This window comes from Vidua macroura, chromosome 34 (assembly GCF_024509145.1).
Source record: "Vidua macroura isolate BioBank_ID:100142 chromosome 34, ASM2450914v1, whole genome shotgun sequence".
NCBI lineage: Eukaryota > Metazoa > Chordata > Aves > Passeriformes > Viduidae > Vidua > Vidua macroura.
In genome coordinates this window covers 578655-601976 of record NC_071604.1, presented here as the reverse complement: position 1 = coordinate 601976, position 23322 = coordinate 578655, and the positions used below count along the sequence as shown (strand labels likewise).

General features: G+C 62.9%; 4 protein-coding genes across 5 annotated transcripts; 3 read left to right on the top strand and 1 right to left on the bottom strand.

Moving 5' to 3' along the window:
- Window positions 1-320: 320 nt before the first annotated feature.
- On the top strand, window positions 321-8631 carry GALNT6 (polypeptide N-acetylgalactosaminyltransferase 6). The gene is made up of 10 exons (XM_054002015.1): window positions 321-808; window positions 1548-1720; window positions 3238-3387; window positions 3488-3722; window positions 4664-4781; window positions 4882-5082; window positions 5567-5698; window positions 7263-7364; window positions 7477-7629; window positions 7769-8631. The coding sequence occupies exons 1-10, from the start codon at window positions 321-323 to the stop codon at window positions 7880-7882; spliced, it is 1866 nt and encodes a 621-aa protein (XP_053857990.1). The 3' UTR covers window positions 7883-8631.
- Window positions 8632-9583: 952 nt separating this feature from the next.
- LOC128821115 (chymotrypsin-like elastase family member 1) lies at window positions 9584-11447 on the top strand. The gene is made up of 8 exons (XM_054002018.1): window positions 9584-9632; window positions 9728-9810; window positions 9905-10005; window positions 10255-10380; window positions 10467-10603; window positions 10882-11027; window positions 11109-11258; window positions 11362-11447. The coding sequence occupies exons 1-8, from the start codon at window positions 9593-9595 to the stop codon at window positions 11377-11379; spliced, it is 801 nt and encodes a 266-aa protein (XP_053857993.1). The 5' UTR covers window positions 9584-9592; the 3' UTR covers window positions 11380-11447.
- A 2294-nt stretch (window positions 11448-13741) lies between these two features.
- On the bottom strand, window positions 13742-15576 carry LOC128821116 (chymotrypsin-like elastase family member 1). The gene is made up of 8 exons (XM_054002019.1): window positions 15528-15576; window positions 15350-15432; window positions 15155-15255; window positions 14780-14905; window positions 14557-14693; window positions 14132-14277; window positions 13901-14050; window positions 13742-13797 (listed from the first exon to the last, which is right to left on the bottom strand). Exons 1-8 carry the CDS (start codon window positions 15565-15567, stop codon window positions 13780-13782), a joined length of 801 nt encoding a protein of 266 aa, XP_053857994.1. The 5' UTR covers window positions 15568-15576; the 3' UTR covers window positions 13742-13779.
- A 1407-nt stretch (window positions 15577-16983) lies between these two features.
- BIN2 (bridging integrator 2) lies at window positions 16984-23243 on the top strand. Of its 2 annotated transcripts, XM_054002016.1 has the most exons (12): window positions 16984-17066; window positions 18444-18524; window positions 18613-18667; window positions 20029-20123; window positions 20216-20311; window positions 20397-20504; window positions 20600-20685; window positions 21364-21439; window positions 21689-21771; window positions 22027-22300; window positions 22389-22730; window positions 23054-23243. In XM_054002016.1, the coding sequence occupies exons 1-12, from the start codon at window positions 16989-16991 to the stop codon at window positions 23159-23161; spliced, it is 1482 nt and encodes a 493-aa protein (XP_053857991.1). In that variant the 5' UTR covers window positions 16984-16988; the 3' UTR covers window positions 23162-23243. The 2 variants fall into 2 exon arrangements, 1 of the variants encoding a protein (XP_053857991.1); XR_008441019.1 differs by having other exon boundaries at window positions 22027-22745; window positions 23054-23134.
- The last annotated feature ends 79 nt before the right edge of the window (window positions 23244-23322 follow it).

Here is a 23322-nt window from a genome sequence, read left to right as displayed (position 1 = left end):
GAGGTTCCCTGCCCGTGGCAGGGGGTTGGACTGGATGATGTTTAAGGTCCTTAACAGAACTATTCCATGAGTTGATCATATTTATATATTCTATTTTAGGTGCACTATAACCTATATTAAATCCAGTGTATTAGATCTTTATTTTGACATCAAGGGGATGCCCCCGGGGCGCATCCAGCCCGGGAATTCACCGCAGGTGTTTCTCCTTCCCCCAGGTCACTGGAGCAAAGCAGCACACCGTGATGCGCCCCGAGCCCCCACATTCCTGAATCCCCCAGCCCAGCCCGGAGAACCCTCCAAAAACGCCCCAAAACCCCAAAATGAGGCTGTTCCGCCGCCGCTACAGCACCTTGAAGGTGGCCTTGGCGGGCGCCGTCTTCGTCCTCTTCCTCTTCATCCTCCAGAAGGACGTGGGGAGCAAGGAGCCGGGCGAGGAGCCGTGGCTGCGGAACATCGTGCAGGGCAAGGACCAGGTGCTGGACCTGATGCTGGGCGCCGTGCGGGACCTGCGGGACTCGATGCCGCGGCTGCAGATCGGGGCCCCGGAGCCGCCGCCGGAGCCGCTGCCCAGCGCCCGCTCCTGCCTGCCCGGCGTCTACACCGCGGCCGAGCTGCGGCCGCTCATGGAGAGGCCCCCCCAGGACCCCGCCAGCCCCGGGGCCGACGGAAAAGCCTTCAAGAAGGATCGCTGGACGCCCGAGGAGACGAAGGAGAAGGAGCGGGGCTACGAGAAGCATTGCTTCAACGCCTTCGCCAGCGACCGCATCTCCCTGCAGCGAGCGCTGGGCCCCGACAGCCGCCCCCCCGAGTGAGCGCCGGGCCCAAACCCCCCCGGGGCCACTTATCGCTTTCAAATGGCCACTTACTCCCTTAAACTGCAGAGGAAATTAAAGCAGATTGGGGCCAAGATGTCACCAGCGCTGGCAGAGGATTGAGTGGAGACAGAGCTAAAAAAAAAAAGAGTTTATTTATTATTATTGCTCCCTATTTTTGGCCCCTTGGGGGCGGGTTTAATGGCAACAGGCTCTTTGTGTGTCCCTGTACCTGCTTGGTGGCTCCGGCACCTCCCCGCCTTTCCCTCCTCTCCCTCCTTTATTCCAGCGGCTCCAGCGGTCAGACTTTTTCTTTTCTTAGCCGAGTGGAACAGCCCCGGACCCCGCTGGGGTGGGGGGGAGGGAAACTCCAGAGATTTCCCCGCCTAGCCTCGGCCGGGGGCTGCCGGATTAAAGCGGGGCCCGCGCGGAGGGGTGGGATGGGGGAGACATGGGGGGAATTTGGGATGGAAAAAGCCTTGAAAAGGATGGAGGAATCCAGCCCCCCGCGCTGGCAGGCGATTATCCGTGCTTAGCAGGTGTAGCGGTGACAAAGGGGGGACACGGAGGCCGGGAATGGGACTCACTCAAGCAAAATCAATGGGAATCAAAGCAGGGACGAGTCCAGAGCGGCCAGAGCTGCTCCCCTGCAGCTGTGGGCTTTAGTGGGGGGTGGATATCGGGGGGTCACTCCAGTCGTGCCTCCCTCTTCATCCCCCCCATTCTATCCCCCAGGTGCATCGACCAGAAGTTCAAGCGCTGCCCTCCCCTCCCCACCACCAGCGTGGTCATCGTGTTCCACAACGAGGCCTGGTCCACCCTGCTCCGGACAGTCTACAGCGTCCTGCACTCGTCCCCGGCTCGGCTGCTCCGCGAGGTCATCCTGGTGGACGATGCCAGCACGGACGGTGGGTGGGGACCACGGGGACACAGGGGCCAGAGGGGTGCAGGGAGCGTGGGGGGATGTGGGGCCAGAGGGGTGCAGGGAGCATGGGGGGATGTGGGGCCAGGGGGGTGCAGGGAGCATGGGGGGATGTGGGGCCAGGGGGGTGCAGGGAGCATGGGGGGATGTGGGGCCAGGGGGGTGCAGGGAGCGTGGGGGGATGTGGGGGCAGGGGGGTGCAGGGAGCATGGGGGGATGTGGGGTCAGGGGGGTGCAGGGAGCGTGGGGGGATGTGGGGTCAGGGGGATGTGGGCAAGAGGGGTGCAGGGAGCATGGGGGGATGTGGGCAAGAGGGGTGCAGGTGTTCTGATGGGATGTGGGGCCAGGGGGATGTGGGGTCAGGGGGGTGCAGGGAGCATGGGGGGATGTGGGTCAGAGGGGTGCAGGAGTTGTGACGGGGTGTGGGATCAAGAGGGATGCTGGAGCCATGTGGGATGTGGATGCCAGGGGGAGCTAGGACAAGCTGTGGTGGGATGAGGGAGTGACAGGGATGCAGGAGCCACAGGGAGCTGTGAGGGAGTGGTGGGGGGATTCGGGGGCCAGAGGGAGGCAGGATCCATGGCAGGATGTGGGATCAGCAGGATGCAGGGGACGCCAAGCCCCTTTCCAAGCCTGGACGCAGCAGCTCTGAGCCACTCGGAGAAGCGGCTCCCGCTCCCAGCATCCCGGGATCTCCCAGCGGGTGCTCCCTGTTTCACACCCACCCCGGAGCAGCCCTGGGATTTTCCCTTCCCCAGCACCACTGTTAACCCTGCCCTGGGGACAAACCAGTTGCCCCACAAACCTCCACCCTCAGCCAGCGGTAATCCTCGTTAATTAGCACCCAGAGCTCATTAACGCGGGGTTCAGTGTCGGGGCGCTGGGAGGAGCGGGCTCTGCCCTTGTCCCAGATAAATTCTCCCTTTCCACCCACGGGCTCCCGAGGAGCAGGAACCTCGCGGTGCCCCAGGGCTTCACTGCCCCAGAGCTCGACTCCCACTGTAGCTGGGCGTGGGTTGGACTCGGATCCCCTTCCCAGGACGCTTTTCTCGGGGTCCCAGCTCCCACTTGGCCATTTCCAGGTCCTGGCTTGGCTGCATCTGCCAAGAAATCCCGGGTTCCTCTGGTGACCCCGCATCCACTGTCCCTTCCCTCAGTAACAGCTTGGTCCTGGTGACACTGCCAGCGCAGGGATGTGACCTCCTCACCCTGTCAACCCCCAGTCCCTCTCCAGAGAGGGATTAGACAGGAGGGGGCTTAGACCCTTATAAAACTCATTTTCTTTAGCCAAAAATACACTTGGGACTGGGGCGAAGGCTCAGGTGTCCCTGAACCCGAACCCAACTGCAGGGTCTGAGCAGCGGGGATGGGATGGGAATGGGGATGGGGATGGGATGGGGATGGGATGGGATGGGATGGGATGGGGGCAGCAGGATGGGCTGGTGGGATGCAGGGACTGGCACCTGCCTCTCTGATGGGCCCGGATGCTCTTCCCGCCCGCAGAGTACCTGAAGGAGGAGCTGGATCGCTACGTGGAGCAGCTGCAGATCGTGCGCGTGGTGCGGCAGCGGGAGCGCAAGGGGCTCATCACGGCGCGGCTGCTGGGGGCCAGCGTGGCCAGCGGGGAGGTGCTGACCTTCCTGGATGCCCACTGTGAGTGTCCACCCCGTGGCAGGCTGTGACACTGTGAGTGCCCAGCCTCCGGGCGCTGTGAGTGGCGCTGTCCCCGCTCCAGCCCTGCCCCGTGTCCCAGGCGAGTGTTTCCACGGGTGGCTGGAGCCGCTCCTGTCCCGCATCGCCGAGGAGCCCACGGCCGTCGTGAGCCCCGACATCGCCACCATTGACCTCAACACCTTCGAGTTCTCCAAGCCCGTCCAGAACGGGAAGCAGCACAGCCGGGGCAATTTCGACTGGAGCCTGACTTTCGGCTGGGAGGTCGTTCCCGCGCGGGAGAGGCAGCGCAGGAAGGATGAGACATTCCCCATCAAGTAAGCCCAGCACGGGACTCTTTATCCAGCTGGGTTTGCTCTTTTTTTCCAACAAATTGGTGCTTTCCTTGGTTTTGGTGCCTAGGGACAGGCGGTGCTGCCCCTTCCCAGCGAGGTTCTCCCCTGGGATTTTGGCGTGGGAGATGGCAGGGAGTTCGTGTCAGAGCTGGGGGGTGGTGGAGGACAAACCTCCCTTGGGGCTTGGGGAACGCGGGGCCAAAACGGACCTCGGCATCTCCTCCAGCCGCCTCTCGCTCCGGCAGAGCCGCCCATTAAGGATTTAATTGCTGTCTGTACCTTCTCACCCTCGGATGCCCAGGTGCCCCCCGCACAGAACCGGTCCCCTGTGGATCGGGCTGCACCAAAGCCCCTCTTCTTATCCCTCTGTTTTACATGCAGACAGAGCCGGAGCGGTTTTCCCTGGTGCCCCCACTGGGAGACACCGGACACCCCGCCCGGGCCCGGCCCCAGCCCGGCCGCGGGGCTGGCTTTGTGCGCGGGTCACCTGGGCGACGCTGCTGTCCCAATAAAGGCCCCTTTCACCTCCAGCCGGGCACTTGGCTCCTCCAGCCGGTGCCTCGTCTCCAGCAGCTCAGCGAATCCTTGGGGTTTATTATTTTTACTGAATAAAAGCGAGGTTCTGTTCCAGCCTCAGATGGAAAAGATTAGAGAAGCGGGAGGAGGGATTGGGGCACCGAGCTCTGACCTCCTCCTCTTTTTGGCGACAGGTTTTTGGTAACAATATCCTCCTTTCACTTTTAATCCAGCCGGCAGCGAGGCCCCTTCGTGTCACGTTGTCACCTCTGTGCCCTCCCAGCAGCCGGGCCCAGCCTGTCCACCAAAGCTGAATGGAGGGGCACTCTGATTTTGGGGCTGTGATGCCCCAAAACTCAGATTTCTGCTCTTTTATTTGTGTTTTACCCCTTCTTTGCCCCCTGCAGGTCCCCGACCTTTGCAGGTGGCCTCTTTGCCATCTCCAGGTCCTACTTCGAGCACATCGGCTCCTACGATGACCAGATGGAGATTTGGGGGGGTGAGAACGTGGAAATGTCCTTCAGGGTAAGGACGGGGGGTCACCTTCCAAGGGCACCTCCAGGGAGCTCCCTGTTGGGGGGCCCGGGGGCTGGACCCCCCCACCTCAGGTGTGGCTTCCCCGCAGGTGTGGCAGTGCGGGGGACAGGTGGAGATCATCCCCTGCTCCGTCGTGGGCCACGTGTTCCGCTCCAAGAGCCCCCACACCTTCCCCAAGGGCACGCAGGTGATCTCCCGGAACCAGGTGCGCCTGGCCGAGGTCTGGATGGACGACTACAAGGAGATCTTCTACCGCCGGAACCAGCAGGCCTCGCAGATGGCCAGGGAGGTACTGGGCACACGGGGGGCTGCGGCTTCTGCTGGGAGGGCTGGTCCTGCTGGGAGCTCTGCCCGAGCGGGTGGGAAACCAGACAGGTGCTCAAAAGTAGCCAAAAGCCTTTTTTTTTTTTCTTTCTCCCTCTGGCCAGAATGTTTCCTAGTAGGAAAGCATTGGGGTTTATGTTTTGTTTTTTTTTTTTTAATGAATTTCTTTTTTTTTTTTTTTTTCAACACTAAAACTTCTTATTCTTTTCTTTTTTCAACACCAAAACTTCTTATTCTTCACCAAAATATCTCTGAGCTCTTGGTGGAGCCTGTGTGTACCTGCCAGGTGACCCCCCCCAACTTGTCTTGGTGCTGGTCACACCATGAGGGATGATGGCAAAGCTGGGGTGACTCCCAGCTCTGAGCCCCGACCTGGAAAGGGGTTTTTTGGGATTTTCCCTACTGTTTTCTGAAGTGAATTTAATTTTCGCCTGTGACTTCATCGCTAGAAGACGTTTGGTGACATCACAGAGCGGCGCAGGCTGCGGGAGCGGCTGCACTGCAGGAACTTCACCTGGTACCTGCAGAACGTCTACCCCGAGATGTTCGTGCCCGACCTGACCCCGACGTTCTACGGAGCAGTGAGTGCCGGGATGGCCGGAGCACGCCGGGGCTCGGCCCTGCGCTGGGAACCGCCGGGGGGACTGCCCGAGGGTTTGGGGGCTTTGCATTAAACCGGGGAGGGGGAGCTGGCGCTGCCACGTCTGTCACCGCTCACTGTGTCTGTCCCCGTGTCTGTCACCGCTCACTGTGTCTGTCACCTCATCTGTCACCGCTCACTGTGTCTGTCCCCGTGTCTGTCACCGCTCACTGTGTCTGTCCCCGTGTCTGTCCCCGCTCACTGTGTCTGTCACCTCATCTGTCACCGCTCACTGTGTCTGTCACCGCTCACTGTGTCTGTCCCCGTGTCTGTCACCGCTCACTGTGTCTGTCCCCGTGTCTGTCACCGCTCACTGTGTCTGTCACCGCTCACTGTGTCTGTCACCTCATCTGTCACCGCTCACTGTGTCTGTCACCGCTCACTGTGTCTGTCCCCGTGTCTGTCACCGCTCACTGTGTCTGTCCCCGTGTCTGTCACCGCTCACTGTGTCTGTCACCGCTCACTGTGTCTGTCACCGCTCACTGTGTCTGTCACCTCATCTGTCACCGCTCACTGTGTCTGTCACCTCATCTGTCACGGGCTGGCGGGGCCGGTTTGGACTCCGGCTAAGCTGGAATCCGGCAGAGCTGGTTTTGGGGTGGGTCCCGGGGTGGGGAACCCGTGGGGATGTGGATTTGGGTTAAACTCAGGGGAAGAGCTGAAAACTTCCTTGAGCCCCGAACACCATCCTGGCACAGGGAGCGCTGGAAAAACTGAGCTGGGGATGGGATGTGGAACTCCATCTCCATCCCGAGGGAATCTGGGGACGGGTGGGAGGCAGGAGCCCACCTCCAGCCACCCATCCACAGGGAAGTGGAGACAGGCAGGATGTGGAGGGCTGGCTCCGTCCCTGGGGGAGCTGGGGACAGCAGGACACGGAGCTCTGGCTGCATCCCCGAGGAACTGAGGACAGGCAGGACGAGGGGCTCCAGCTCCATCCCTGACGATGGGATTCCCCTGGGGCTGGAAAAGCCCTTTCCCTCAAGCTGCGTGCTGGATCCTGAGTCTGCCCCTCCTCAGCCAGGGCGATGTGACAGCAGCCGGCCCAGCGACAGCCGGGTGCTGGGTGCTGGCTCTCATCCAGCTTTTAATTCACCTTTATTTCCTGAAACCTCAGCCCGCGTGCCTTTCCCTTTGCTCCGTGTGCCGGAGGCGATGGCTCGGGCGTTCCTCATGTCCTGGAAAGGACACGGGACCCGGAGCCGGCGCTGCGTGTTTGCACAGCGATAACCCAGAGCCCTGCACGGCCAAACCCGAGCTGGTCCTACCCCGGCTCCTCTGAGCCCTTCGTTCCTCCACTTTCCTGCCTTTTTCCTCACTCCTGCCCCTTTTCCCCCTACCCCGCCTTTCCCCCCTCACTCCCGTTCCCATCGCCTTTCCCCGCCCTTTTTCTCCCATCTCTTTTTCCCCCTCTTTCCCTCTCTCTCCCTCCTTTTTCTCCCCGCTCTTTTCCCCACCACCACCTCTTTTCCCCTCCCAACTCCTCTCTTCCCCCCACGCCACAGATTAAAAACGAGGGCACCAAGAGCTGCCTGGACGTTGGGGAGAACAACCACGGTGGGAAACCTCTCATCATGTACCCCTGCCACGGGCTGGGGGGCAACCAGGTGGGCCCCCCGAAGCATCCCCATCATTTCCCCCTCTGCCGCCCCCCCGTTTTGCCCCGGGGCTCAGCTCCCGGGGCGCGGCGGTGACGGCCCCGTTGGCTCTTCCTGGCAGTACTTTGAGTACACGAGCCAGCGGGAGCTGCGCCACAACATCGGCAAGGAGCTGTGCCTGCGCGGGGGCGCGGGCACGGCCGAGCTGGGCGAGTGCCAGTTCCGAGGGAAGCCCGGCCGGGTGCCCGCCAGCGAGGAGTGGGACCTGGCGCAGGTGAGGAGACCGCTCCGTCCCCGGGAATCGCCCCTGGGCACGGCGGCGCCGTGCCCGCCACGGCGCTGCTCCTCGGGGATGTTTCCCCTCGGTCACATCCCGCGGTCGCTCACTGATCCTTTGGGTTGTTTCTCGGCAGAACCGGCTGATCAAGAACTTGGCCTCGGGGATGTGTCTGACGGCGCGGGGGAAGCACCCGGCGCTGGTTCCCTGCGACCTCACGGACCCGCACCAGCTCTGGTCCTTCACCTAAAAGGGAGCGGAGCCCCCGGCCGCGCCGGCCACGCTCAGGAAACCAGGATCCAGGATTCCTCGTTCGCTTTAATTTAAGACGTGAAAGCCTTAAATATGCTGCATTTCGTGGTTGCCTTGAACTGAATCCCGTGCCTTTGGGAGCCGGGCTCTGCCGGGGGCGCCCCACGGACCCCGAAACGCAGCGGGCGTGACGGATGCTCCTCGGAAGCCGCTGCTCGTCCTCCCCACCCCGGCTGCAGCCAGAGACTCTTCACTTCAAATCCGGCATTAAAAACGTGGATGCGCCTCCCCAGTTGCGGAATCTGGGCGGGAAAATCCGGCGAGGAGGAGGAGGATGGTGACCGGGGGGCTCCTCCCGTCGAGGGAGGATCGGGGCTCCCTGGCAATGGGAGAAGCTGGGATCTGTGCCTTAGGAATCACTTTGGATTTCGGGGGGAGCGGGGGGGGAAGTTCGATTTTTAGTTTCATTATGGTTATTATTAAATGGTGATGATTCCTGGGTGCCATTTGCCGTGTGCTGAGCAGGAGGAGTTTTCCCTGGATGGCACCACAGAATCTTCCTAAACAGGATCCCGAGTGCCACATCTCCTTTGTTCCAGATTTTTTGTCTATCCCAACTTCTGTAGCTGCCACTTTTGTTGCCGTTTCATAATAATGGGGGAAAAAGCCTCCTGGACAAGGCAGGAGCGGGGAGAGCCTGTCCTAGACACTCAGCCTCAAATAAAGAGATGATTTATTTTACACAAATCCTGTCTCCAGCCATTCTGAACTCCTCACACTCCTCTGACCATATATCCTTCCGTCTTCTTGTTCTAGGAACACCATGTTTAGCCCAAAAATGAGTCCACAGCCCTTTGTGCCACAGCTGGGGGATCAGCTTTGCATTGGCGTGTCCCTGTGTGGGGCAGAGCCGTTCTTGCTGCCCCTCGCCTCGTGCCCTTGGTGCTGATAGAACAAACACGGGATCACTTGGAAATGGTGCCCCTGGGAAATCTCGTGTTTTCCTTGGAGATAAGGGCAGAACTGCAGCAGGTGCTTTTTATTGCCTTCACTTTTTCTGACTTGGCTGACCCCACAAACCCCGTGATCCCAGATGCCAGTGCCTGTGCCTCGAGGGCCAACGTCCCCCCCCCAAAAACAACCTCAGTTTGGAGTTCAAGGGGGAAAGAATGACACCGTTTTGGCCAAAACTCCAGGGTTTATTCCAAACCACATCGCTGCTTCATCCTGCCCCAACCTCAGGGCCCAGGGAGGCCGAGCCCCGGCCCTGCTCCAGCGCTGCCTGTGCTGGGGGCTTGGGGAGGGGCTGAAGGTCGTGCCCTGCTTGTGCCTCGATTTCCCCATCCCGGCGCCGATGCGGCTCCATTCAGGTGTTGGATCAAGCCCTGGGAGCCATCCCACACGCCGAGGCCGCGGAGAGCTGCAGCCAAGGCCTCGTGGGGCTGAGAGCGGGCCGCAGCGGTGACAGCGCTCGGGGCCACGGGGACGGGAGGCGCCCGCGCAGGGCAGCGTCTCCCCGGGAGCCAGCGGCGAGCGGCGCTCGGGCCGGCCCCGGGGCGCCGGGGCGCCGTGTGTGCTTTGGCAGAGGGGCCAAGGCCGCTCGGGGGGGCCGCGGCACCTGCTTCCCTTCCCGCGCCTCCTCCCGCGGCCCCGTTAAAGCGCCCGCGGGGCAGCCCCTCGCACCCACCGCCGACACCGCTCCACCACGATGCTGCAGCTCGTGCTCCTCGCCGCGCTCGCCCTGTGCGGTGAGTCCCGCCCGGAGCCTTCGGCCTCGGCACCTCCCGAAGGGCCCCCGGACCCAGCCCCCCGGGGGGCACTCACGCCGTCCCTCTGTCCCCAGGGCGCTGCTCCCAGCTGGATCTCGATGGCGTGCAGCGGGTGGTCGGCGGCACCGAGGCGCGCTCGCACGCCTGGCCCTACCAGGTGGGTCCTGCCGGCGTCCCGCGGCCGGGCCCGGGGCTCTCCCCGCGCCGGGACCCCGCGCTGAGCGCCGCCCCGTGTCTCGCCCCCTCCCCAGATCTCCCTGCAGTATTACTCCAACGGCGGCTGGCACCACACCTGCGGAGGCTCCCTCATCCAGAGGAACTGGGTGATGACCGCCGCCCACTGCGTCAACAAGTGAGCGGGCCGGGGACCCCTCCCTCCCCTCGCCAAAGCTCCTTTCCCCCAAAAACCTTTCCCGGGAGAAATTCGGGCTGCCCCCAGCGCCAGAGCGGCCGCCCGTGGGGGGCTGTCGGGCTCCTCAGCCGGGGCTCGGCGGGGCTCCTCCGGGAGCGTCCTCTTCCCGCCCGGACCCTGCCGGCTCAGCTCACGCTCGGGATGAGCGGAGCTCGGGGCTGACCGAGCGCTTTTGCACCTTGCCGGCAGAAACTTGAACTACCGTGTGGTGGCCGGCGAGCACAACCTCAACGTGAACGAGGGCAGCGAGCAGGTCTTCAGCGTCAGCAAGATCGTCGTCCACCCCTACTGGAACAGCAACAACGTGGGCGCGGGGTGAGGCCCGCGGGAGGGGGACTTGGGGGGAGCGCGGCGGGGCTTTGGGGAGGGTCCTGGCAACATCCTCTCCCTGCCCCCGGCAGCTACGACATCGCCCTGTTCCGCCTGAGCACCTCCGCCACCCTGAACAGCGCCGTGCAGCTGGCCGTGCTGCCCCAGGAGGGCACCGTCCTGCCCAACAACTACCCCTGCTACATCACGGGCTGGGGCATGACCCGCAGTGAGTGACCGGCTCCCCCCGCGCCAAATTCCCCCGGCACCGGGCAACGCCGGCAGCCGCGGCAGCGCTCGGAGCCCTCGACGGCCCCAGGGGGCTTCGCTCGGGGCTTTGCTCGGGGCACGCCGGTGCCCGGCGCCGGGTGGGGCCGTGCCGAGCCCCGGGCGGGGGCGGGGGGGGTCGGCCGGGGCCGGAGGGGCTCGGCGGGGGCCGCGGGCTCTGCTTGGCTTGCGGCGTCCGGCGGCTCCGAGGCGGCGCTGACCGGCGGCGGCTCCGCGCAGGCAACGGGCAGCTGTCCAGCGTCCTGCTCCAGGCCTACCTGCCCGTCGTGGACTACCAGATCTGCTCCAGCGCGTCCTACTGGGGCTCCATGGTCAAGAACACCATGGTGTGCGCCGGCGGCGACGGCGTGCGCTCCGGCTGCCAGGTCCGGCCGCGGCCCCCGCGCTGCCCCCGCCACCCCCGGCGCCCCCCGCAGCCCCGGCTCACGCCGCTCCTCGCTCCGCAGGGCGATTCCGGCGGTCCCCTGCACTGCGCCGTCAACGGGCAGTACCAGGTGCACGGCGTCACCAGCTTCGTGTCCAGCCAGGGCTGCAACGTCCTCCGCAAACCCACCGTGTTCACCCGCGTCTCCGCCTACGTCTCCTGGATCAACAGCGTAAGGCGGCCGCGCCGGCCGGGGCTCAGCCCCGGCGCTCTCGGGGCACCGCTGCGCCGGCCCCGGCCCCGCGCGGCTCAGCCCGGCCCTTTCTCCCTTCCAGGTGATCGCCCAGAACTGAGCCGAGCCGGACGAGCGCTCGCCGCCCCTCGCCCATGCCCATCCCCTGACTGCCCCCCGCCGCGCTCCGGCCTTCTCGCACCCGAGCCGGCCTCAATAAAAGCTCTCCTCCCGTCTCCGTGCCTCCGTGCTGCCTTGTCCCGCGCCCGCCCGCCCTTCCTCCTCCGGCCCGCCATCCTCGTCCCCGCACAGCTCCCGCACCAGCCCTGAAGCCCCCGAGGGCTGTGTCCAGTTCTGCCCCTCCCGACAAGAAAAACACCGAGGCGCTGGAGCATGTTCAGAGAAGGGAACGGCGCCGGGGAAGGGGCTGGAGCAGCTCAGGGAGCTGGGGAGGCTCAGCCTGGGGAAAAGGAGGCTCAGGGGGGACCTTGTGGCTCTCCACAACTCCCTGACAGGAGGGGACAGCTGGGGGGGGGGGGGGTCAGGTTCTGCTCGCAGGGAAACGGGACAGGAGGGGAGGGCAGAGTCTCAGGCTGTGCCAGGAGAGGCTCAGGTTGGACTTCACGAGGAATTTTTTATGGTGCCTTGGTTTAAAAAGCCAGCTGTCAGCTAAGGAAGGCAGGGGCCTCTCTCGAAATAGAGAATGCAAACTCCCTCCCTCCAAATTATTATAATTTTGAAATTAAGGGGCTCTCAGGCAAAGATATTGGAGTAGCAATAATAGTTCTTTATTAGGAAAAAAAATTAAGAAAAGAAAACGCAGTAATACGAAACAACCCTGCCAGAATCAGAACAGCCCTGACCCGCTGTGGGTCAGGGTGGTGGCAGCAGTGCCATTCCATGGGGGCTCAGCCCTCCTGCAGTGCCAGCTGTGCCTCTGCTGGAGCAGGATCCTGGACAAGGCTGGAGTTTTCCTCTGGAGCTCCAAGGCTGGTGTGGATGGGCCTGGGCTCCCTCTGGGAATGCAGTGGGGAAGAAAGCTGCTCCTCTGGGAATGCAGTGGGGCAGAAAGCTGCTCCTCTGGGGATGCAGTGGGGCAGAAAGCTGCTCCTCTGGGAATGCAGTGGGCAAAGGCTGCTGTGGTGTCCCAAAATCTCAGATTGTATCCAGGTAGAAATGCTTGGCTCCTCCCCCTGGGCAGAGCCTCTCCCCATGGGATGATGGAATTTTCTCAGCCATGCAGGGACACTCACTGGCCATGAGCAGAAGATAATTAATAATTAATGGCTCATGAGCAGAAGAGATCTCCTGGAGAGGAGGGAGGATTGGTTGTGGAAGAGATAAAGAAAACTGCCCCATGAACCGATGATAACTGCCCCACCCCTATCAGATGGCAGTAGAATACACCCCCAGCCACATCTTGCAACCTAAGACACATGGGCAGGGTGGTTGGCCATTGGCAGGGGCTGCCCAGCGAGGTGGTGGAGTCCCTCTCCATGGAGGTGTCCCAGGAAGGACTGGATGTGGCACTCAGTGCCTGGGCTGGTGACAAGGTGGGGATTGGGCACAGCCGGGACTCGATGGTCTGGGAGGGCTTTTCCCACCTCAGGGGGTCTGGGATTCTCTGCTGGGTGTGTTGAGGAACGCAGCTGGTGCAAGAGCTCAGTTTGTGCTTGAGATGAAGGTTGAGCTCTGGGTGTACAAGAGGCCATGAGCTGCTTACCCTTTGCTGACCCTTTGGAGAGCAGTGGCACAGCCAGGTGGGTGGACACTGGAAGAGACAGGAGGAGCCAAAGATTTGGGAGGAAGAGCAGAACTTGCACTCTTGGACTGTGAGGGGATAAACCCGAGGGGTTCCTCCTCAGAGGCACCAGCTGGGGCTGTGCCGGCGTCACTGCACCGGGAATCAATGGCTTTGTGGAACCGGAGATCCGGGACTGCCGTGGGAAAGCAGGGCTGGAACCCCGGTTCCAGGGCTGGAACCGCAGCTGGCCAGGGAAGGGACTGTGTCGATCTCCCGATGTCCAACCTGAGCCTCTCCTGGCACAGCCTGAGACTCTGCCCTCCCCTCCTGTCCCGTTTCCCTGCGAGCAGAACCTGACTCCCCCCCCCCACAGCTGTCCCCTCCTGTCAGGGAGTTGTGGAGAGCCACAAGGTCCCCCCTGAGCCTCCTTTTCCCCAGGCTGAGCCTCCCCAGCTCCCTGAGCTGCTCCAGCCCCTTCCCCGGCGCCGTTCCCTTCTCTGAACATGCTCCAGCGCCTCGGTGTTTTTCTTGTCGGGAGGGGCAGAACTGGACACAGCCCTCGGGGGCTTCAGGGCCGGTGCGGGAGCTGTGCGGGGACGAGGATGGCGGGCCGGAGGAGGAAGGGCGGGCGGGCGCGGGACAAGGCAGCACGGAGGCACGGAGACGGGAGGAGAGCTTTTATTGAGGCCGGCTCGGGTGCGAGAAGGCCGGAGCGCGGCGGGGGGCAGTCAGGGGACGGGCATGGGCGAGGGGCGGCGAGCGCTCGTCCGGCTCGGCTCAGTTCTGGGCGATCACCTGGAAGGGAGAAAGGGCCGGGCTGAGCCGCGCGGGGCCGGGGCCGGCGCAGCGGTGCCCCGAGAGCGCCGGGGCTGAGCCCCGGCCGGCGCGGCCGCCTTACGCTGTTGATCCAGGAGACGTAGGCGGAGACGCGGGTGAACACGGTGGGTTTGCGGAGGACGTTGCAGCCCTGGCTGGACACGAAGCTGGTGACGCCGTGCACCTGGTACTGCCCGTTGACGGCGCAGTGCAGGGGACCGCCGGAATCGCCCTGCGGAGCGAGGAGCGGCGTGAGCCGGGGCTGCGGGGGGCGCCGGGGGTGGCGGGGGCAGCGCGGGGGCCGCGGCCGGACCTGGCAGCCGGAGCGCACGCCGTCGCCGCCGGCGCACACCATGGTGTTCTTGACCATGGAGCCCCAGTAGGACGCGCTGGAGCAGATCTGGTAGTCCACGACGGGCAGGTAGGCCTGGAGCAGGACGCTGGACAGCTGCCCGTTGCCTGCGCGGAGCCGCCGCCGGTCAGCGCCGCCTCGGAGCCGCCGGACGCCGCAAGGCAAGCAGAGCCCGCGGCCCCCGCCGAGCCCCTCCGGCCCCGGCCGACCCCCCCCCGCCCCCGCCCGGGGCTCGGCACGGCCCCACCCGGCGCCGGGCACCGGCGTGCCCCGAGCAAAGCCCCGAGCGAAGCCCCCTGGGGCCGTCGAGGGCTCCGAGCGCTGCCGCGGCTGCCGGCGTTGCCCGGTGCCGGGGGAATTTGGCGCGGGGGGAGCCGGTCACTCACTGCGGGTCATGCCCCAGCCCGTGATGTAGCAGGGGTAGTTGTTGGGCAGGACGGTGCCCTCCTGGGGCAGCACCGCCAGCTGCACGGCGCTGTTCAGGGTGGCGGAGGTGCTCAGGCGGAACAGGGCGATGTCGTAGCTGCCGGGGGCAGGGAGAGGATGTTGCCAGGACCCTCCCCAAAGCCCCGCCGCGCTCCCCCCAAGTCCCCCTCCCGCGGGCCTCACCCCGCGCCCACGTTGTTGCTGTTCCAGTAGGGGTGGACGACGATCTTGCTGACGCTGAAGACCTGCTCGCTGCCCTCGTTCACGTTGAGGTTGTGCTCGCCGGCCACCACACGGTAGTTCAAGTTCCTGCCGGCAAGGTGCAAAAGCGCTCGGTCAGCCCCGAGCTCCGCTCATCCCGAGCGTGAGCTGAGCCGGCAGGGTCCGGGCGGGAAGAGGACGCTCCCGGAGGAGCCCCGCCGAGCCCCGGCTGAGGAGCCCGACAGCCCCCCACGGGCGGCCGCTCTGGCGCTGGGGGCAGCCCGAATTTCTCCCGGGAAAGGTTTTTGGGGGAAAGGAGCTTTGGCGAGGGGAGGGAGGGGCCCCCGGCCCGCTCACTTGTTGACGCAGTGGGCGGCGGTCATCACCCAGTTCCTCTGGATGAGGGAGCCCCCGCAGGTGTGGTGCCAGCCGCCGTTGGAGTAATACTGCAGGGAGATCTGGGGAGGGGGCGAGACACGGGGCGGCGCTCAGCGCGGGGTCCCGGCGCGGGGAGAGCCCCGGGCCCGGCCGCGGGACGCCGGCAGGACCCACCTGGTAGGGCCAGGCGTGCGAGCGCGCCTCGGTGCCGCCGACCACCCGCTGCACGCCATCGAGATCCAGCTGGGAGCAGCGCCCTGGGGACAGAGGGACGGCGTGAGTGCCCCCCGGGGGGCTGGGTCCGGGGGCCCTTCGGGAGGTGCCGAGGCCGAAGGCTCCGGGCGGGACTCACCGCACAGGGCGAGCGCGGCGAGGAGCACGAGCTGCAGCATCGTGGTGGAGCGGTGTCGGCGGTGGGTGCGAGGGGCTGCCCCGCGGGCGCTTTAACGGGGCCGCGGGAGGAGGCGCGGGAAGGGAAGCAGGTGCCGCGGCCCCCCCGAGCGGCCTTGGCCCCTCTGCCAAAGCACACACGGCGCCCCGGGGCCGGCCCGAGCGCCGCTCGCCGCTGGCTCCCGGGGAGACGCTGCCCTGCGCGGGCGCCTCCCGTCCCCGTGGCCCCGAGCGCTGTCACCGCTGCGGCCCGCTCTCAGCCCCACGAGGCCTTGGCTGCAGCTCTCCGCGGCCTCGCCTTGGGGGATGGTTCCCAGGGCTTGATCCAACACCTGAATGGAGCCGCATCGGCGCCGGCATGGGGAAATCGAGGCACAGGCAGGACACGACCTTCAGCCCCTCCCCAAGCCCCCAGCACAGGCAGCGCTGGAGCAGGGCCGGGGCTCGGCCTCCCTGGGGCCTGAGGTTGGGGCAGGATGAAGCAGCGATGTGGTTTGGAATAAACCCTGGAGTTTTGGCCAAAACGGTGTCATTTTTTCCCCCTTGAACTCCAAACTGAGGTTGTTTTTGGGGGGGGACGTTGGCCCTCGAGGCACAGGCACTGGCATCTGGGATCACGGGGTTTGTGGGGTCAGCCAGGTCAGGAAAAGTGAAGGCAATAAAAAGCACCTGCTGCAGTTCTGCCCTTATCTCCAAGGAAAACACGAGATTTCCCAGGAGCACCATTTCCAAGTAATCCCATGTTTGTTCTATCAGCACCAAGGGCACGAGGCGAGGGGCAGCAAGAACGGCTCTGCCCCACACAGGGACACCCCAATGCAAAGCCGATCCCCCAGCTGTGGCACAAAGGGCTGTAAACTCATTTTTGGGCTAACAACATCGGATTTCTGCATTACTGTGGTTTTTGGGATTGTCCTTTCCAGGGACAAGCATTGGGCACACAACTTGTGTCCTATCCAACGCCGGATGTTCCACAATTCTTTGTTCCCAGTGGGTCTCTTCCAGCTCAGGATGTCCATAATTCCTCGAGTCTGGACATCAGGGAGCACTTAGACAACGCTCTGGGATTTTGGGGGCCTTTGGGGTTGTCCTTTTTGCAGAACCAACACCTTTGTGGGTCCCTTCCAGTTCTGGTTATTCCACGATCCGAGAGGTCAGGGACCTTTTTGACAACAACCTGTCCTTCGGGGTTTTGTCCTGCGCAGGGCCAGGAGCTGCCTCGATGACCCTTGCGGGTCCCTCCCAGCGCTGGATCCTCCATGGCCCCCCAGCCCTGTGGCCTGGCCCTGCTCCAGGAGAGCCTTTTGGGGGTTCTGGGGGTTCCGGGGTGCGCAGCGGATGCTGCCTGGCCTCGCCTCCAACTTCCTCCACCAAAACCCTCCAACGGCAGCCGCGGGGCCGCGGGCGGGGCCGGGCCGGGGCCATGGCCGAGGGCAGGAGCGGCAGCGCCGGGCTCTTCGCCAGGCAGGTCCAGAAGCACTTCAGCCGCGCCCAGGAGAAGGTACGGAGGTGCCAGCCACCCCCAAATCCCAGCTTTGACTGGATTTGTCCTTCTTTCCCACCACAGTGCTCCCAGGGTGGCCCAAACGGCTGGCACAGCTCAGCACCTTTGGGTGCTCCCAGGGTGGGAGTTTGGGGGTTTCTGGGTCAATGTCGTCGTTGCTCCAAGGCTTTGGAGGATGGCACCTCCCAAAGCTCCCCAAGATACTCTGGCTTCTCTAATGGTGCGGGGTTTTCCAGCCAAAGCACCTCGCAGAGGTTATGGGGGGCTGCGGGGTGGTGGCACAGGGTCCCTGGGCCGGCTGGCACCGAGGGTGCCCAGCAGGACCCAGCGTGGCCGGTGGTCCCAGGCATGTCGGTGAGAGCAGCAGGGGCCCACGGGAAGCGAGGGGGAAGGGCTGCGGAAGCGGCACGAGCGGGACAATTCTCAGCTGCTTTGGGGCACTTTGGGGGGGCCTCTGTCCTTTCATCCCCCCCGAAGAAGTAGCTGTGACTCCAGTTTTGGGGGTGACACAAAATCCCCTTTCAAACCCTCCCGGGCTTCCTGGCCGGGGCTTGGTGCTAAATTTGGCTTTCCCACGGCTCACTCATCCCGGGCCAGGCTCTGGCTGCTTCCTGCACACAGCAAATCTCCCTCCCAGCCGGTCCTGGCCTCGTCCCAGGGGGCCCAACCTCTTCCTGGATGTCCCAAATCTCCCTCTGACCCAGCCCCAGCCTCTTCCTGGACACTCAAAGCTCCCTGCTCCCAGCCCTGGCCTCTTCCTGTGGGGGTCAAGCTGTTTGGGGACACCCAAAAAGTCCCTCCTGCCTGGCCCCAGCCTCTCCTGGGGGGTTCAGCCTCTTCCTGGACACCTTGAATTTCCCCCCATCAGGCTTCAGTCATTTTCCAGAGGGTCGCCCTCTTCCTGGGCCCCCCAAAACTCCTTCATGCCTGGCCCCAGCCTCTTCCCAGGGGAGTTCCATCTCTTCCTGGACACCCCAAAGCTGCCCCGGTCCAGACTCAGCCTCTTCCCATGAGGCTCAGCCTGGACACCCCAAATCTCCCCCACCCAGCGCAGCCTCTCAGCTCTCCTTCAGCCTCAGACCCTCCTCATCCTCCTCATGGTGTCCCCTGTGCCCCACAGCTGGAGCTCAGGGTGTTTTGGGGTGCACAGGACTGCACCCACAAGCTTTGGGGTGGGAGGTAAATTTGCACCCAAAAATTCACCATTTTCCTGAAAAAAAATAAAAGCACCGAGTGAAATTTTGCATTTCCACACAAATCCTGCCCTGCCGGACCCTCGGCAGCCCCTCAGGGGGGTTTTGGGGGGCCCGGGGGGCACAGCCCGGTGACCTCGGGGTGCGGTGGGGGGCTCTTCCCCCTCTCTCTCCATCACAGGTTTTGCAAAAATTGGGCAAAGCGGTGGAAACCAAAGACGAGCAGTTCGAGCAGAGCGCCTACAACTTCCAGCTGCAGCAGGTGACAGGGGGACACCGGGGACACCAATGGGGACACCCCGACCCCCCCCGGGGGTCCCTGACCCCCCCCTCGCCGCCGTGTTTTGCAGAACGAGGGTCACAAACTCTACAAGGACCTCAAGGGGTTCGTGGGAGCCGTGAGAGGTGCGGAACCGGCCCGGAATGTCCCAGGGAAACCCGGGAACGGGGAGGGACGCGGGGCGGAGCCAGGATCATAAATGAGGAATAGCAGAGGAAATCAACCGTGCTTATAAGAAATAGATTGTTAATAAAAAGTCGGTATTAAGTCAAAAGAAAGAATAGATAAAAATAAAAAAAATGGAATAAATATATTGTAATCTTAAAAATAAATTATTGTATACAATAAATATATTGTAATCTTAAAAATAATAATTATTATTATTATTATTATTATTATTAATTCGTATAATAATATCATACATTATATATTATATATAATAATAATAATTATTATTATTATTATTATATATAATATATAATATATGAGATATATATTATATATCTTACATATATGACATATGCAATATATATTTTTATATCGCACTATGTATGAAATACATACGGGATAATAGAGATAAAAATAATAGAGAGATAATGAAGATATGAAAATAATATATATTAAATATATATTATAGATAAAATAATAATATAAATACTGCATGTGGGATAATAGATAATAAATACATAGAGGATATATAATATATAATATATTAAATAGCAAAACAGATAATACATCTGTTATCTATTGGACGTATGTGCTATATATGGGATAATAGAGAGAATAAATAATTGAAAATAACACACCTGGGCTAATAAACAACAACAGACAGCAGCGAATAAATCAATAACGATCAGGAATAAATGATCATAATCATGATAATGATAATGACAATGACAATGACAGTGACAATGACAATGACAGTGACAATGATAATGACAATGATAATGATAATGATAATGACAATGATAATGACAGTGACAATGACAATGACAGTGACAATTACAATGACAGTGACAGTGACAATGACAGTGACAGTGACAATTACAATTACAATGACAATGACAGTGACAGTGACAGTGACAATGACAGTGACAGTGACAGTGACAATTACAATGACAATGACAATGACAATGACAATGACAATTACAATGACAGTGACAATGACAGTGACAGTGACAATGACAATGACAATGACAGTGACAATGACAGTGGCAGTGACAGTGACAGTGACAGTGGCAGTGACAATGACAGTGACAGTGACAATGACAGTGACAGTGACAATGACAATGACAGTGACAATTACAATGACAGTGACAGTGACAATGACAATGACAGTGACAGTGACAGTGACAGTGACAGTGACAATTACAATGACAATGACAGTGACAGTGACAGTGGCAGTGACAATTACAATGACAATGACAGTGACAGTGACAATGACAGTGACAGTGACAGTGACCGTGCCGGGTGTCTGTGTCCCCAGTGATGCACGAGAGCTCCCGCAGAGTGGCCGAGACGCTGCAGGAGATTTACAGCCCTGAGTGGGACGGGCACGAGGAGCTCCGGGCCATCGCCGACGTGAGCCCTGGGCGTCCCCAGGGGTCCCCTTGAAGCCTGGGGGGGCTGGAGGGTGCCGGGTGTCACTGCTGTCCCTGTCCCTGTCCCCCCAGAGCAACGACCTCCTGTGGGATGACTACGAGACGAAGCTGGCCGACCAAGCCCTGCGGCTCATGGAGAATTACCTGGCTCAGTTCGGGGATTTTAAGGTGCCCCCTGCGCGGTCTGGCGGGGCTGGGGGCAGCGGGAGCACGGGGGGGGGGCGGTCCTGGCTCACCTGTCCCCCCCTCCCAGGAGCGCATCGCCAAGCGCGGCCGAAAGCTCGTGGACTACGACAGCGCCCGGCACCACCTGGAGGCTCTGCAGAACGCCAAGAAAAAGGACGAGGCCAAAATCGCCAAGGTTGGGACTCCCGGGACGCCCCGGCGCAGCCCCCGTGTGGGGACAGTCCCCCGGCCGTGGGGACAAAGCCACGGCCCCCCCGTCCCTCCCCGCAGGCCGAGGAGGAGTTCAATAAAGCCCAGGCGGTGTTTGAGGACCTGAACAGGGAGCTGCGGGAGGAGCTGCCGGTCCTGTACGGCAGGTACGGGGCTGCCACGGGCTTGGGGACACCGCGGGGGCTCGGGGACATGCAGGGGGCTGAGGGACACTGCAGGGATTTGGGGACATCGTGGGGCTGGAGGTCGCCGTGGGGCTTGTCAGGCTCGGGATGTCATCGGGCTGGGAGACACCACACGGGCTTGGGGACATCAAGGACCAGGGGGCTGGGGGACATTGTGATGCTGGGGGACATCGTGGGGCTGGGGGACATTGTGGGACTGGGGGACACGGCAGGGGCGGGGGGACATCGTGGGGCTGGGGGACACGGGCTGGGCATGGGTGCCATCGGGTGGGTGAGGTCCCCCCATGCAGGGAAGGACTTGCGTGGGTCTCTCCTCAAAGTCCACCCTAGGGACACATCGGGGGTCCTCGGGGCCATCAGCCACGGGGGCCCGTGACACTGGGAGGTGGCAGCTCCATGGGGTGGCCCTGAGAGGGACATTCCCCTTCCGCGCGGGGCCCACGGAGCTGGGGACTCAGCGGGTGGGAGGTGCCTGAGCACCCCCAGACCCCTCCCTGTCCCCTCCGTGGGACATCGTGGGGCACCCCCAGACCCCTCCCTGTCCCTTCCGTGGGACATCGTGGGGCACCCCCAGACCCCTCCCTGTCCCCTCCATGGGACATCGTGGGGCACCCCCAGACCCCTCCCTGTCCCCCGCAGCCGCATCGCCTGTTACATCACCGTGTTCCAGAACATCTCCAACCTCCGCGACGTCTTCTACAAGGAGATGAGCAAGGTGGGGAAGGCACCCCAAAACACCTCCCCCACCCCCCGGTAGCCCCAGGTGTCCCCAGGTGTCCCCAGGAGGCTACACTGGTGCTGCTCCCCGCCCCTCCAGAGTCCTTGCTCTTCATTTCATTCATTCATTCAGAGCAGCCCGAGGGTGTTCGGGCTGTCCCCAGGTGTTGGGGGCCCTGCTGAACCCCCGGGTGGATGGGGGTACCTGGGGGACCCCCTGAAGTGTGTCTGTGTCCCCCCTCCCCAGCTCAACCGGGACCTGTACGAGGTGATGAGCAAACTGGAGAAGCAGCACTCGAGCAAGGTGTTCATCATCAAAGGTGTCCCCAGGTAACACCCGGGGGAGAAGAGGGCGCGGCGGAGGTAGAGGGGACAATTCGCCCCCCCAGCCCCCACAGATGTGATGTCCCAAAGTCCCGGGGCGGGCGGGCGCCTGCCGAAGATGGGCTGAAGGTGCTTTTGGTGGGCCTGGGGAGTTGTCGGGGTCCTGCTGGATGGGGAAGCGTCGCCTGCAGCTTGGGACGGTGACACCCCAAGGATGCTCGGGGACACCCCAAGCTGAACCCCTCTGTCCCCCCCTCCCAGCAACCGCCGCTCTCTGGTCATCTCCGCGCCCGTGAGCCCCCCGGCCGTGTTCCCCTGCCCGGACAAGGCGCCCGTGGTGGACGCGGAGGCGACACCGGAGTCCCCCGGCGGGGGCAGCGCCGCCACCAACGCGGAGCTGGGCGCTGTTTCCCCCGGGCCCCCCCCGGCTTCGCCCGCCAGCGGGGCCTCCCTGGACACGGAGTCGGTGTCCAGCGAGGAGACCCCGGAGCCCGGCCCCGGCCACGACAACGAGCCCCCGGAGCAGGCGACATCGGTGACGGGGTCGGTGTCCAGCGAGGAGACCCCGGAGCCCGGCCCCAACCCCGACTCTCTGTGCCCTGGTCAGGAGCCATCGGCGACAGCCGCGGAGCCGGGGGGTGACAGCGGGGCGCGGGGGGGGGGCCGAGGGCATCGCCACCTCCCTGGCGTCACTGATTTTATCCGAGGCCATTGCCCAGGCCGCTGGCACCTCGTCACCAGAGCCGGGGAAAGCCGCGGACAGGGCGGGGGACGGCGCGGACAGCGCCGAGGGCCGGGCACGGCCCGCGGTGCCGCCGTCCCCCGCCGCAGCTGCCCCCGGCCGCGTCCTCGGTCCCGCGGCGGCGGCACCGGCGTGTCCCCGGGAGCCGTGCCAGCTCGGCGGCGAGCGGGGACAGCGCGGTGACAGCGAGGACAGCGCGGAGGCGGCGGATGGCGAGCCGGAGGTGCGCAAAACTCAGGTGGGAAAGTTCTGGGAGAGCCGGGGGCGGCAGCGAGGAGCGCGCACAGGGGGGGTTCCTGGCTGGGGGACAGCCGGGCGGGATGTGGGGACACGGGGCCGGCCCGGGGGACAAAGCCACCCCATGGGACACCTTCTGCCGCAGGTGGGGCCGGACCTGCCCCTCCCCGCGGCGCCAGGCCCCGGGAACGGCCGGTGCCGCCCTGGATCCCCAACCCAGGCGGGTGCAACGGGCAGGGGGCTCGGTCCCTTTTGGGGGGGATTTAACGGAATCACGAGGTGCCAGTGTCACCCCCGTGTCTCTCCCAGGGCTGTTCCGGGACGCCGGAGCAGGACACGAGCCAGCACACGAGCCGGGACCCCTCGGGTGCTGCAGACCCCCCCCAGGATCCCGCCGAGTCTCTCAGCACCCTGTGAACCCACGGGAAATGCGGCGTCTTCCCCAAATTCATTCCCCAGAAAGTATTTCCCAGCCCCCATCCCGTCCGAAATAAAGATGGAAAAGGTGGCAAAATCCCAAATCTCCATCTGGGATTGCGGAGGGGTCCGGGGGGGATCCCCACCGGCGGATTTGGGGT

Excerpts from the sequence above, each read along its gene's own strand:
- GALNT6 (XM_054002015.1), top strand. The coding sequence starts at position 321 with ATGAGGCTGTTCCGCCGCCGCTACAGCACCTTGAAGGTGGCCTTGGCG. Across the intron at positions 5,083-5,566 it reads CCTCGCAGATGGCCAGGGAG|AAGACGTTTGGTGACATCAC; the intron begins GTACTGGGCACA and ends CTTCATCGCTAG. Across the intron at positions 7,365-7,476 it reads ACGGGCTGGGGGGCAACCAG|TACTTTGAGTACACGAGCCA; the intron begins GTGGGCCCCCCG and ends TCTTCCTGGCAG.
- LOC128821115 (XM_054002018.1), top strand. The coding sequence starts at position 9,593 with ATGCTGCAGCTCGTGCTCCTCGCCGCGCTCGCCCTGTGCG. Across the intron at positions 9,811-9,904 it reads CGCACGCCTGGCCCTACCAG|ATCTCCCTGCAGTATTACTC; the intron begins GTGGGTCCTGCC and ends CCCCCTCCCCAG. Across the intron at positions 10,604-10,881 it reads GGGCTGGGGCATGACCCGCA|GCAACGGGCAGCTGTCCAGC; the intron begins GTGAGTGACCGG and ends GGCTCCGCGCAG.
- LOC128821116 (XM_054002019.1), bottom strand. The coding sequence starts at position 15,567 with ATGCTGCAGCTCGTGCTCCTCGCCGCGCTCGCCCTGTGCG. Across the intron at positions 15,433-15,527 it reads CGCCGCGCTCGCCCTGTGCG|GGCGCTGCTCCCAGCTGGAT; the intron begins GTGAGTCCCGCC and ends CTCTGTCCCCAG. Across the intron at positions 14,906-15,154 it reads GCCGCCCACTGCGTCAACAA|GAACTTGAACTACCGTGTGG; the intron begins GTGAGCGGGCCG and ends CCTTGCCGGCAG.
- BIN2 (XM_054002016.1), top strand. The coding sequence starts at position 16,989 with ATGGCCGAGGGCAGGAGCGGCAGCGCCGGGCTCTTCGCCAGGCAGGTC. Across the intron at positions 20,505-20,599 it reads ACGAGGCCAAAATCGCCAAG|GCCGAGGAGGAGTTCAATAA; the intron begins GTTGGGACTCCC and ends CCCTCCCCGCAG. Across the intron at positions 21,440-21,688 it reads TCTACAAGGAGATGAGCAAG|CTCAACCGGGACCTGTACGA; the intron begins GTGGGGAAGGCA and ends CCCCCTCCCCAG.